Source organism: Aulonocara stuartgranti, assembly GCF_965226115.1.
Source record: "Aulonocara stuartgranti genome assembly, chromosome: 18".
Taxonomy (NCBI): domain Eukaryota; kingdom Metazoa; phylum Chordata; class Actinopteri; order Cichliformes; family Cichlidae; genus Aulonocara; species Aulonocara stuartgranti.
The window spans coordinates 5,480,905-5,494,875 of NC_138954.1; the positions used below are offsets into that span (position 1 = coordinate 5,480,905).

The window sequence follows — 13,971 nt, forward strand, 5'->3', positions numbered from 1 at the left end:
ATCAACAGAATAAGAACTTAGACATAAATTAGCCTTATGAATAAATAAAATGTGAAAATATCAGTTTGTTTCAGGTAATGTCAGCTGTTTATTAAAAAAAATATTCCTTTTTCATCTCTATTTTTTCTTAAACCTAATTACTACTCTTAATTAAGGTGAACAGACTCTGAATGGGGGACTTTTATTTTAATTGTGTGTAATATATTAATTACATTTATTGAATTAAATAAAGATTAAGCCTTATTTTTAAAGAATACATGCTACTGAATACATGGACTGTAGATAAAAGACGGAGGTGACCTTTTACTAGAGTTATTAGTTTTGAATTTTCTAGTTTTTATTTTTCATTCCATTTTGACTTTTTAAGGTCAGTTTAGTGTCAGTTAGTCTCCAGAGTGAATTTTCTTCTTTCAGTTTAGTTTTTAGTTTCAGTTACTTTTAGGCTTTTAAATTATTATTGTTATATGGAGGCCAAATGTCAGAGGGAACATTTATGAAAATCAGCAGCGATATCACTAAAAATAAAGATTTACCCCCTATTTTTAGTTTAGTTTTCCAAGTTCAAAGTCTTGAAATGTTTTATTTTTATCTCAGTTTGGGTTTAGATTAGGTTAAATTTTAGTTTATTTTTTGCTGCTAAGCAAGCATTGCTAGCATGCTGCACCCATAAATACAGCTCAACCTTTGTTTAATTTAATGTATGTTTTATTCATTAAATAAGATCAAACTAATTTTTTTTTTTTTGGGGGGGGACTTTTTATTTAGTAATTTTTGTGGCAATAACCAAAAAAACAAGCAACATATTAACATTTTCTGACATAAGACCATTTAAGAGAGAGAGGGGAAAAAAACAGACCACGATTAATATAATGATATGTCGTAGGGGAGATTTATAGCTTTATATTACAATGTTCCAAAGTTCGTGTTCATTCACCCAAGTATCTGGCCACACATCCATCCCTGGTGGAAGATCTCCACCTTCAGTTGCAGTCTTGCTGTCATTCTTTCCATTGTATGAACTCTTTTCAGTCTCTGTTTCCATTGAGTTATGGATGGTGAGTTTGTTTGTTTCCATTTCACAGTTATCCTTTTCTTAGCTATCAGTATATATTTTTCATCTATGGTATACCTCTCTCTAGGTATAACTCCCAAGAGAAATATGGTGGGTTCAGTGCAGGATTTACTTGTAGGATTTTCTCTGTTTCTTCTTTGATTCTTATCCAGAAGCCTTGAATTATTGGACAGTCCCAAAAGATGTGTGAATCGTCTCCTATTCCCCCACATTTTCTCCAACATAGTTCTGCATTGGGTTCCTTACAATATGAGGAGATAACAAGAGGTGTATTAAAAAAATCTAAATTTTAAATTTCCAGTCAAACTCTCCATAATTGACTACTTGTTCCCTTGTTTTACACATCTCTTCCCATACATTATCAGTGATAATAATATTTAGTTCTAGTTTCCATTTCTCTTTAATATGGCCTGTATTTTAAGATCAAACTAATTTTAATATTAGATAAAAAAATAACCCAAGTAAGTAAAAAAGTGTTTTATAAATGATGATTTCGTTAGAAATCCAGAAATCACTCAAACAGAACCTGTCTGTCAAAGTGAAGCAGGCTAAAAGCTCAGAAAAACAAACATCACACCACGATGTAAAGACGCTCAAGAACACTTATGAGAACAATTACAAAGTTATTGGCATCTATTAGTCTGCAGATGTTTGTAAGGCTTTGGGGCTCCAGTGAACAACGGAGAGGTGAACTTTCCAAGAAGCTACCAGTGACTCATCCAGGTCACAAAAGAACCCAGAATAACATCTAAAGAACTGCAAACCACAGAAATCTAACATATAAGAAATGTATAAAACCACATGTGCTCAATGGGTTGTTTTTTATTGTTATTCTTCTGTGTTTCAATTCCTGTTAAGATAAACCAGCTGGAGGGAAAGCGGCAGATAAACGACTGCAGACAGAAGAAGAAACACAAAGCAGCAGTTTCTGTAATTCTCTTTTATTAATTTTTTTTCTTCACATTTTTATTGACAGAAGTCAAGTAACCAAGGCATCTGTAAACAGTGCATCCACAAATCTACATGTTGCCTCTCATCAGTGCGATCGTTCAGTCATTCAAAAACACTGTTTGGAAATAAATACAATACTGATTGTTTTTTTTCTTTAAAAAAAAAGAAGAAGAAGAAGAAGAAGGTAAAACCTACATCTGCCTGAAGGAGCTCGTAAAGATTCAGTCTTTGTCTGTAGTCACAGTCTGGAAATGATGCCACATATGAAGCAACACACGGAGGTAAACGACTCGATGTGGTAAAATCCTGAAGCCGGAGGATGAAATACTGACACCACCTGCACGGCTGGTTATGTGCGGCTAAAATGAGAAGTGAGAATTTCTGGACCTTTGAACCCCTTAAAAAGCTTTCAGCTTCATTATAAAGATTACCCGTTCTTATATTTTGCTTGTTCTTATGTTATTATATTGTATTTTGCTTGCAGACAAGAATTTTGGATACGGTTGTCTTACCCAGAGATGGGCAGTAACGCGTTACTTGTAACGCGTTACTGTAATCTGATTACTTTTTTCAGGTAACGAGTAAAGTAAGGGATTACTATTGCAAAAACGGTAATTAGATTACCGTTACTTTCCCGTAGGAACGCTGCGTTACTGCGTTACTAAAACTGTGATTTTTTTGCAAGAATGTCTCACGACAGTGACGTAAGCGAGTGCGACGTTCGTGACAACAGCTGTGTGCAGATCAACAATGGATCACATATCGATTGTGGGAGAGAGTATGAGCGTGCAGCCTTTAAAGCGTGGAAGTACTGACCTTACTTTGAGTTTGATTCCATAAAAAGTCACAAAAACATTAGCGTCCATCGTGCGTGGGAAGAAAACTTCTTTTTACAGCGAAAAAAAACCCTAAACTCTTCCCGCTCCACCACAACCACCCACACATACAGGGCCTTGGAGTAGGGGTATGTCACCAGGGTGCAGAGGAGGCTACCCCCCCTCTGTCCCCTTCTGGCTGCCTCTGCCTCAATTTTATCCCACAACTTAGACATTCACATTACTCACACTCTCATTACACATACATATAGGATCTTGGGGGTGGGCACGATACACGGAGTCCAAAGTACCATCAGGGTGTACACCCCACCCCTGGCATCGTTGCCCACCTCTCAATTTTAAATACACGTAGACATTGAGGGCTATCAGGAGGGCCTATGCGCTTACCTGCTGCTCTCTGGCAGGTAGCTCCAAGCCCTCCTGGGTTTTAAATGCACCTTAGAACACACATGCATCAACATTACAATGAGCGGGTGGAGGGAGGTTTGGAGTCTTCTCTCACCCCCATTCTCTGCGACCTGCTGGAGCAGGGGGGCTAGGACTAGGAGGAGGAGTTGGCCATCCGACTGCGGTCTGGAGTGTGGAGCCTTCCTGCTGCTGCGGAGTCGGGGCGGTCTGCCTCCCCCCACCGCAGGGAAAAGGGAAACACCACCTGGGTCTGGGTGCAGTTCCCCCCTCCAGGGGCGGGGGCACCTAGACCCGGTTCGTAGAGTACGCTTGGGGAGTGTGATCGTGTGTACAGCGTCTCTTTATGTCTGTCTCCACGTTGGTTGAGTGTGGAGTAAGTGCATATGAGAGCATGAGGGTGGGAATGGATGTTTGTGTCTGTGTGTGCCTGTATGTCTGTGTCTATATGTCAGGTTGGGTGTCAGGCGCCACCTCTCTGGGGACATCTCAGGCCCTCCAAGGTTTGGAGGCCTATCTCCCCCTACCACCACTTCCCCTGCCAGTGGCGGACCCCCTCAGACATCGGTGCGTTGGTGGTTCTTTGTGTCCGGGGATGGGCGTCCAGGTACACACCGGCTCACTCCTTGGCGGCCGATTATCGGGGCCTGGAGCCTGGGGCTCGCTCGGGCCACTTCGGAGGTGGGGTGCCCCCGACCTCTCGGCCTGGGGCTCGGTCACTCAGGCGCAGCTGGCTGCCGGCGGAGCTCACGGGCGCGTCACTGCAACTCCCCCTGGCTTCTGCTCCGCGGCTGCTGAGTGAGCCCTCATCTGGGACTCTCCTCAGCTCTTACTGGGACAGTGGCGCGGCTGCCCCTCTGTTGGTCTTCCTTGGTCTCTTGTGTTCTGGGGGCCTCTGGATGTCTGGAGTTTTGATCTCCTCCATACCTGCTTCACGCCCTGGAGGACGGGGCTGTGCCCCCCCCACACCCTCTAGCAGATCATTACATGAAGGAACCTTTTAAAAAACAAAAAACAAGCGCGTCCATGCTCACAGGTGTACACACGGGTGATCACACCCACAAACTACACCCTTTTTGGCTCCTACCTCAAAGCACACTGTGTTCTGTTGATCTTATGTGCTGCACAATAATGTTTAACATTTAGTATTTACTGTCATATTCCCATATATCATTGTGATGTTGTTTATTCTATTACTCTTGTTCTCTTCTGCTTGCTTTCTTTTTTCTTTCTCAGCAGGTGATCCAGGTGATTGATATATGCATTTTTTTTCTCTGCCCGTTCTGTTGGTTTTTGTCTTTTGCCCTTCTCCCCCGTCCCTCTTCTCAGTTGTTTCTCTTTCCCTCTTTCTTTCTCCCCTTCTTTCCCCCAGTCAAGTCTGTCCCGTATTCAGCAAGTGAAAATAAAATAAACAATAAAAGGTGAATCAAATGGACCATTACGGCAAGGCTGGGATGGTCAGTTTGGTAAAGTAAATCCGTTGGGCATCTTTCTTTGTCTTTAGACAACAATTCTGATGCAAAAGAGCCAAACGGGACAGGCCAAAAAAAAAAAAAAGAAAAGAAAAAAAACCCTAAACTTCCAAGCAAGCACCGAGTGCTCAACGACGTAATGGGAAACTCGCGGAGAAACTCGCAGATTCTTCAACTGACCGCGGCACACCTGCACCAGGGTAAACCTCCGCCTACGGCACTTCTGCTTTACAGGTGAAAATAGAGCAACAGGACCGCTGAGTCTTTGATGTTATTTATTTTCTGCTGTGTTTTACTTGCATCTATTTGAAAGAGTGAGTGTAAACACACAAAAAAATATATTTTATGTGCTGGAATGTGCAGAAAATAAGTTTAAATGTTAAACAAATTTCTTTGTGTATATCATATTTCTTATGTACATTTTAGACCTGGGAGCAGAAATGCTGATGAACTGGTTTTTATTCAGGAACAGGCAGAGCGTCCTCTCTTCCTGGCTCCATGTCTATAATTATGTCACTCACTGATTCGCTCTCACAAAATCACCAAAACACAGCACAAATCCCACCAATGGTTCAATTCCTTATAAATCATTGAATCAGGTACTGAAGCAGTGACGTGCTGAATGAAGCTTCAGTCGTCATTGATCACGTGACTCTGTTCAGTCAAACCAAGCCTCAGCACAGCGTTTCTGAAGCAGTGTGTTGATTTTTTGACACACGTGCCGGAGCTTCAGCTTCAAACGGGCCGTCACCATCAGAGTTGCTGGAACCATGTCCCACTACTGGCTACTCTGTTTTATTCTGTGTTAAGTTTTTGAATGTGAATTTTCTGTGTTAAGAATAACAAAGAAAATGTAATGAAGTGATTTTAAAGTTTAAACTTTGTGTTAAATCTTGTGAGTCAGAGAGAGAGAGAGAGATGAGGTGTGGGTGGACATCAGATGATCAAATGTCAACAACCTGATTGGCCCAAGTGTGAAGATGTGACGTCCAGTGAGGGAAGGGGGGAGAAAGGGTGAGCAGGTATAAAAGTGAGGTGAAGAAGAGATTCGGGGTTCTTCCCTTTTGTCCTCTGTGAGATGAGCAGTTCAGAAGTTTGGATCTAAGAGGTTCACAGTTAAAATTCCAGCAGAGACGCTAAAAGGAGAACCACAGTCCAACCTGTGAATGTTTTTAACCCTTTGTGAAACAACAAAGGCATAAATATGATCATATCAATATCATCTACTGGGTCAGACTCATAGGATCAGGGATTAGAACTCCTTTTATCAGAGAGATGAAATCTACTTCCTGTACAGGGTTTTTTTGTGGGCCTACCGATCGACAGAAACTAGAGTCAATAAAAAATCTGGACATTGGCTCAATGTGTGTGTGGCACAGGCAAACAAGGACTGAGCGCTGTGTAGTCCCACATAAAGTCAGACACCTGGTCACCCTAGGTGGACCATGGCATGGTCTATATGGAGGATACAGACACTGCTGAAAACATGACTCTGTCTGGTTTAGATGATCAAATGTCTTTACTTTAGGAGGCTGTGGCTCAGAGTACATTCACATAATGCCTTTGAATAAATGTAAAAAGCTTGTTTTGCTCCTGCTTTGATTTCTTTGTCCAGGTAGAAATTCTGCTTTTTGCCTCTAAACTCTGAAACAGTTTGAAACAAAGTTTGGCGCTCTAATCCTCTCTGTGTTTGTCCTTTGGTCAGATGGTGATATTGAATGAAATATTCCAGTATTCAGTAGCTCAGCAGCTTTGTAACATGTGGTTTTGCACACTGTTCAAACCTCAGATGTTTGTGTAAACAAGTGTGGAGGACACAAACTGACGGGGGGAGGAACGACATTTACTGTTGATGTGTCTGACATTTAGTCTCCATGAGTTCTCATAAGACTGAAGAACTCTGTGATCTCTAACATGCAGCTGTATGTTTTGAAATCATGTGTCTCATTCTCTGGACTTTACTAGACAACGAGTGAAGAACATGTAACGAATATCATCTTTAAAGTGATGAATAATAACTCTGCCTCTGTGTCTTCATAAAAAGATCGTACTTCTGAAAGGTCAGAGGGCAGCATCCACTCTGGGTTTACACAGTTTTGCAGCTTTAGCTCTTCTGAAGTTCAGCACCTGCTTTTTCAACCAATCAGAAGCCAGTATTGTAGAGAGTTCATATTTCTTTTCATGCAATTGAATAATTTTGAATGTTTAGGTGAATATTTATATTTAGAGTATTTTCTCGATCAGTGTCTTCAGTCCTGACCCTGAGTGCGTACATTTAAAAATAAAGTGATATAACTTCTTTTACATTACTGTGAACTTCTTGTACAGTTTGACAGCTGATTGTTGTCGTGTTTGTCGTCATATGAAGATCGTTTCCTAAAGAGGACTGAACAGTCATTTAGCCTCTGGCTCCATCCATGAATCTGATGTTTGCTGTATAATCTGTGCTGTTAATAGTGTAATGGAACATATAATTTGCACATATAATTTCATATGTAATTATGATGATCTTTACCCATTAAGATTTCAAATGAAACGATAAACAAAGGCCAAGAAAACTGAGTTAAACTCCTGAGTCTACTATATATTTGCACCATGAAGAAATGAATTCTTTGCACCAGTAATAAATAATCAAATATATCAAATTATCATCAATGTTTAAATAAAAGCAAGCATTGCACCAAACAAAACAACAATTCAACAGACAGTTCTATAAAACTGTGGATGATTCAAAGTGCTGCTATAACTGCACAACAAAACTGCAGTGAGAAAAGCTTTGGATGTTCAGTTTAGTTATAATGACAGTTAAACAACTAAAATACTCGATTAAGTAGGTGAGAAAAAGTTACATTTACTGGATCAGTTTAAGACCAAAATACATTTGAATGAATTACTGACATGGACACTTTGTGAAAAATTACTAAACAGTTCAGGTTTTTTAAATCCACTGTGACTGTGCGCACAGTAAAGACTACAAAATAATGTTTGTTTGTTTGTTTTTTAAACATTGTGGACCGATCTGCATTTGTTGTTGCTAAATTTAAATATTTGTTACTATTTAATGATCATAATCTCATTTGAACATAGGTTTGATTTAGTGGAGTCAGTTGTTCCCATGCATCATTCTGTAAGTGTGAGAATGAACTAAGATTAGAAAATGTCAAAATATAAAGTTTGATTTATTTTTATTCATCACAGCATCCTAAACTTTGCTGAACTTTTTGAAATATAAAATGAACTCGCTGAGTGTTGACTGTCACATTTCAAACATCCAAGTAAAGATAAACTATTGAACTTTAACTGGGTCAGACTTGTTACTGCATGTTGTAATCACACATACCACACCCTGCATCATGTGATTGGCTCTTGGTCGCTCTGTAAGAATATATCTTTAGTGCCTCCCTTCACAGATGTGTCTGTATCAGGATGGGTCTAAACAACATGGTGTAAATGCAGTTGCTGGTGAGCCTCATTTCCTGTAGGAGGTGAACAAGAGCAGAGATCTGTTTCCCTTCAGAGCACAGAGGTTGTTTCTGTTCAGAGGAAGTGAAACTGTCTGACAGTCACTGAGAGACGGTGAAACGGCACAGCACATGAATCAAATGGATCAAACAAAATTCTGCTGTTCAGTCTGTTTGGATCTACTGAAGGATCCGGTGACTATTCCCTGTGGACACAGCTACTGCATGAACTGTATTAAAAGCTTCTGGGATGAAGAGGAAAAGAAGAAAATCTACAGCTGCCCTCAGTGCCGGAGGACTTTCACAGCGAGGCCTGTCCTGGAGAAAAACACCATGTTAGCAGATTTAGTGGAGGAGCTGAAGAAGACTGGACTCCAAGCTGCTCCTGCTGATCACTGCTATGCTGGACCTGAAGATGTGGCCTGTGATGTCTGCACTGGAAGAAAAATGAAAGCCTTCAAGTCCTGTTTATTCTGTCTGGCATCTTACTGTGAGAAACACCTTCAGCCTCATTTTATATCCCCCGCATTTGAAACACACAAGCTGGTGGAGCCCTCCAAGAAGCTCCAAGAGAACATCTGCTCTCGTCATGATGAGGTGATGAAGATGTTCTGCCGTACTGATCAGCAGAGTATCTGTTATCTCTGCTCTGTGAATGAACATAAAGGCCACGACACAGTCTCAGCTGCAGCAGAAAGGACTGAGAGGCAGAGAGAGCTGGAGGTGAGTCGACAAAACATCCAGCAGAGAATCCAGGACAGAGAGAAAGATGTGAAGCTGCTTCAACAGGAGGTGGAGGCCATCAATCAGTCTGCTGATCAAACAGTGGAGCACAGTGAGAAGATCTTCACTGAGCTGATCCATCTCATCCAGAAAAGAAGCTCTGATGTGAAGCAGCAGATCAGATCCCAGCAGGAAACTGAAGTGAGTCGAGTCAAAGAGCTTCAGGAGAAGCTGGAGCAGGAGATCACTGAGCTGAAGAGGAAAGATGCTGAGCTGAAGCAGCTCTCACACACAGAGGATCACATCCAGTTTCTACACAACTACCCCTCACTGTCAGCACTCAGTGAGTCTACAGACTCATCCAGCATCAATATCCGTCCTCTGAGCTACTTTGAGGATGTGACAGCAGCTGTGTCAGAGGTCAGAGATAAACTACAGGACATTCTGAGAGAGGAATGGACAAACATCTCACTGACAGTCACTGAAGTGGATGTTTTACTGTCAGATCCACCACCAGAGCCAAAGACCAGAGCTGGATTCTTAAAATATTCATGTGAAATCACACTGGATCCAAACACAGCAAACAAATGTCTGTTATTATCAGAGGGGAACAGAAAAGTAACAGTAATGAATCAACAACAGTCTTATTCTGATCATCCAGACAGATTCACTGGACCGTGGCAGGTCCTGAGTAGAGAGAGTCTGACTGGACGTTGTTACTGGGAGGTGGAGTGGGGAGGGGGAGAAGTTTATGTAGCAGTCGCATACAAGAATATCAGCAGAGAAGGAGGGGGTAATGAATGTGGATTTGGACGTAATGACAAATCTTGGTCATTAGATTGTAACAACAACAGTTTTACATTTTGGTACAACAACATCCAAACTCGTGTCTCAGGTCCTCGTTCCTCCAGAGTAGGAGTGTACCTGGATCACAGAGCAGGTATTTTGTCCTTCTACAGCGTCTCTGAAACCATGACTCTCCTCCACAGAGTCCAGACCACATTCGCTCAGCCGCTCTATGCTGGACTTTGGCTTTATTATGGAGCCACTGCTGAATTGATCAAACTGAAATAGACTGAAGTCTTTCATATTGTGGGTTTAAATCTGTGTTTTAGTTTCATTTTATTTTCTCTCCATCATTTCTGCACAGAGATCAGCTGTCAGTCAAACATTATGGGTGGTACCTCCACATCTTCTAGTTGTTCTCTTGATGTTTCTGAGTTTTTAAAGGAGAACTTTCCTGTGACTGTTTATGGAGGCTATCACTGCTCATCATCATTTTGATTTACTAAAATATTTCTCCACATGAAAATGTAAACTTCTCTATCCTCTAAATGTTTCTGGAATATTTGTCTTGAAAAATGTCGACATTTCTCTTTATGAGTATGGCAGACCGTGTGTGTGTGTTTGTGTTTGTTTTGGTCAAAATCATCAAACAAATGAGGAAAAACTGTGATTTTAATGAATGAATTCATATATTGTGTTGATGTTTTATTGTGTGAATAAACTGGAAGGTTTGACTATAAATCAAACTTTGAACAAAGTCTTTTCTTCTGTCTTCATTCCAGGATCTCACTCAAATCTGATGCAGAAAATATGAAACTAATCTGAGAGAATAACTGAAGCAGTTTTCCTCCTGAAGCATCACAAAGTTCAGAGTTCATGTTTAGAGCAGAAGATTCAGCAGTCGCTCTGTGACCTTTCAACTTTCTTCACTAAAACAGCTTCATTACAGAGAAACAAGTCACATTTTCTTCATGTTCTTAAGTCCTTTCAAATGTTTGTAATGGTCCTTGAATGCAGCATCAGCGTCGCAGGTTTAAAAGGTCACTTTCTGTTGTGTTCAAAGATTTCCTTCAGATATGGTCTTTAATCAGTAAAGCCAGTGATACAGCAGTGTCATTAGCTGTGTTATTGGCACCAGGCTGTGTTTATGTATGTATTTAATTTTGTCTGAGGATGTCTTCAGCATGAAATGATCATTTGCTCAGCTGCTGTGTCTCATCTCTTATCAGACATTGGTTGGAACAGAGTTTTGTTGCTGACCATCTGACAAGAGGGTGAAGAAAAGCTTCAGGCTTCATTTGGACACTACGTTGGACAGAAGTCTCCACAAAAATGACTCAGAAACACAAATATTATTAATGAAAGTCCAAATGTCAAAAAGGGGTCATACATGATCCTGAGAAATGTCCTTGAACATTTGAACATGAGTCAGAGGGTTGTCAGGTTTCTACACTGCATCGTGGCATCAAGCCTGAGATGTCTGTGGAAACAAGTATGGAGGACACAAATGCACAGACGCAGTCGAGCTGTTTACTGCTGATGAGGAAGGAAAATAGTCTGTTGGATATTAAAGCAGCATTTATTAGAGTAAGAACAGATACTTGTGTCCTTCATTTGATCCCCGTCAATTTACAGAAGACTTAAGGACCCTTTGACTTCTAACATACAGCTGCATGTTTACAATTTTATTATTTATTGATTTATTTCTAGCAAAGCAAGACTTTACTGATTAAAGACATATAATCAGACATATTACTGTTACTCTCTGAAAAAGACTCACATAAAGCAGATTTATCACAAGCAAACATCAAGACACATCCTTCATGGCTTAAAGTTGCAGTGGGACTCTTTCGCCATCTGGTGGTTGTAACAGTTATGACAACTGTTCCTGCATAATGTCCCTCCTCAGTGTGAAGAAGACTGGACTCCAAGCTGCTCCTGCTGATCACTGCGTGTTCCTCCTGTGTCTAAAATCTATTTCCATTATGAATCAGGAAACTGTTTGCACCAATCATAAAGCCAATAAAATACGTCACACACTAAGAAATAACAAAAAGGAATTGTGCATTTCAAGGAGATTTTTCCCTCGTTTTTTGAAATCATAAGAATACAAACTAATGCAAGACTGTCATGTTTTCATACGTTTGTAGAGACACTGTTCTGTTGTATTCTAGGACATCAGTCACTTTTTAAATGCATGCTACTCCTCATCATCATCAGCATCATCAGCACCCATGACCTCCTTTTAGTCTTTGTTTTGTTATTTTTCAGAGTTCAGGAGACGTTCTTATAGGATTTCCACAGTGTACAAGTGCTGTTTAGAGCCTTTACCTAAAAGAAAAGAGTAAAGTACAAAGTAGATTTACTCACTGCAGGAAAATAATGCCTCAATCTGATATATTGTCTTATATGACAAACTGAAAGTGATGCATCAAAGTGTAAGCAGCATTTTCCTGTTACAGCTGGTCTAGATGGAACTGATCTGATCTCCTTTATGTGCAGGTAGATATCCAGTGGGTTTGCTAAGGGTCACAGATGAGGGGCTGTGTGAGATGTTTAATGGGAAAGGAAATAAAACCATTGTTCCAGACCTGCAGCTAAGATACTCGAGTATCTTCAAATATGAAGCTGAGTATTACTTCCATACTTTCCTCCACTGCTGATGACCTTGTTACCTGCTGCTCCCTGTTAATGATCAGCCTCAGTTCTGATAGTAAACTGTTGGCTCTCTGGGGGGAAGAAAGAAGTTTGTATTTGTTTAAGATACAATGAAATCATATTTTGACATATTGGAAGATGACATGGAGCTGAAAAAATACTACAGGTATAAATGGAAACTCCAGTTTATTTCTGTTATTTCCTGTGATAGTGTTTGTACACTCGCTCATGATAACTGTTCATTCAGCTGCTGTTTTTGTCTGCTGGACATCTTTAGCTTTCAGTAAGGATGCATTCATAGATCAGCACATCTTTTTGAACCACATTTCTTATGAGACTCAGAGTTTACATTTTGGAAATGTGGTGAGACCTGGGGTAGAAAGAGACTGAAGCCAGCTTCAACCTCGGCAGTTTTGTGTGTGTCTGAAGCAGAAAGATAAGAACTGTGTGGCCAACTCATCACACACATAATCCTGAATCAGAAAAACAGCATCAAGTGTTGTAATTGTTAAACACAGAAGTGTGATTTATATGTGGTTTTACTGATGGTTAACACAGTCGCACAAACACCTGAAACTGATCAAAATATAAAACAACATATTAAACATAAATATGTGCCAGTTACCAGAACTTATATGTGGTTTCACTGAGGTTTAATTATGCTCAGTTTATCAATACTCACTCATACAAAAGTTTGTTATGTCTTATTGATTATTTGGCTTTAGGTTTTCCAGTTTTCCGGCTGCTGCTGTTTAATGTTTGCCTGGGAAAAGAAATTTCAGTTAGTGTGGGAAGTTTGGTTAAGCTGGTGGAAAACAATACTGTTACACTGACCTTTTGGATAAGATTGTCTTACCTGTGGTTTCTCTGATGTGCACGACAAAACAGTCTCCAGGCAGCTTGAGTGCCCATTTAAAGGTTCCTGGTGGTACCAAGTGATTGAAGAGAGGATTGAAAAGCCATATTAGTTTATTGTAGATTGTAGTCAGTTGGCCAAGCTTGTAATGAAAAACGGTTCATTACTCGAAGCTTTCATCACAGTCCTCTTTGGTGACATCTGGTGGACAAATATATGAAGAGCAGCTTGAGTCTGCAGCTTATAATGAACTGCTTCATTATGATTGCCCACTCTGCAGAGCTGACAGCTTGTGTTTGATGTCATGTGACAGTTCTGTGTGATATCGGGCTGATATGTTGCTTTGAACATGAATTTTCGGGGGGTGATAAAATTGTGTTATCATCAATCAATCATGTGGTCAGAAGAATCTGTGCTTACCTTGCAGGAATGTTTTCAATTTACAGATTGGGAAGTTTTTATTCAGTCTTGATGCTTTGGTGGATGTTAGCTCATATGCAGGTTTTGTAAAGACATGATTATACCCCTTAAGCGTGCTAAAGTGTACCTAACAATAAGCCATGGGTCACCAAATGCATCAAATCCTGTTCAAGGAAAAAGAGACAGGCTTTAAAAGAGGGGGCTGTTACTGACTTTCAGGCAGTCACCAAAGACTTGAAAATCGAGCTCTTGAAAGCAAAACAGATCTACAAAAACCTTCTTGAAAGAAAATTTGCTGCAAAAAATTTTGGGTCTGCCTGGACTTGTATGA

The 13,971-nt window shown here is 40.3% G+C and overlaps 1 protein-coding gene and 1 long non-coding RNA gene across 2 annotated transcripts; one reads left to right on the forward strand and one right to left on the reverse strand.

Annotated features, from left to right (window-relative positions):
- Positions 1 to 8,141: 8,141 nt before the first annotated feature.
- Positions 8,142 to 10,464, forward strand: LOC309694525 (tripartite motif-containing protein 16-like). The gene has a single exon (XM_082514672.1). The coding sequence runs from the start codon at positions 8,330 to 8,332 to the stop codon at positions 9,992 to 9,994; it is 1,665 nt and encodes a 554-aa protein (XP_082370798.1). The 5' UTR covers positions 8,142 to 8,329; the 3' UTR covers positions 9,995 to 10,464.
- Positions 10,465 to 11,625: 1,161 nt separating this feature from the next.
- LOC309694606 lies at positions 11,626 to 13,755 on the reverse strand. Its single transcript, XR_014272927.1, has 3 exons — positions 13,221 to 13,755; positions 13,047 to 13,127; positions 11,626 to 12,837 (listed from the first exon to the last, which is right to left on the reverse strand). It is a non-coding gene; the product is annotated as an uncharacterized lncRNA (long non-coding RNA).
- Positions 13,756 to 13,971: the final 216 nt, after the last annotated feature.

Coding starts and splice junctions, on each gene's coding strand:
- LOC309694525 (XM_082514672.1), top strand. CDS start 8,330: ATGAATCAAATGGATCAAACAAAATTCTGCTGTTCAGTCTGTTTGGAT.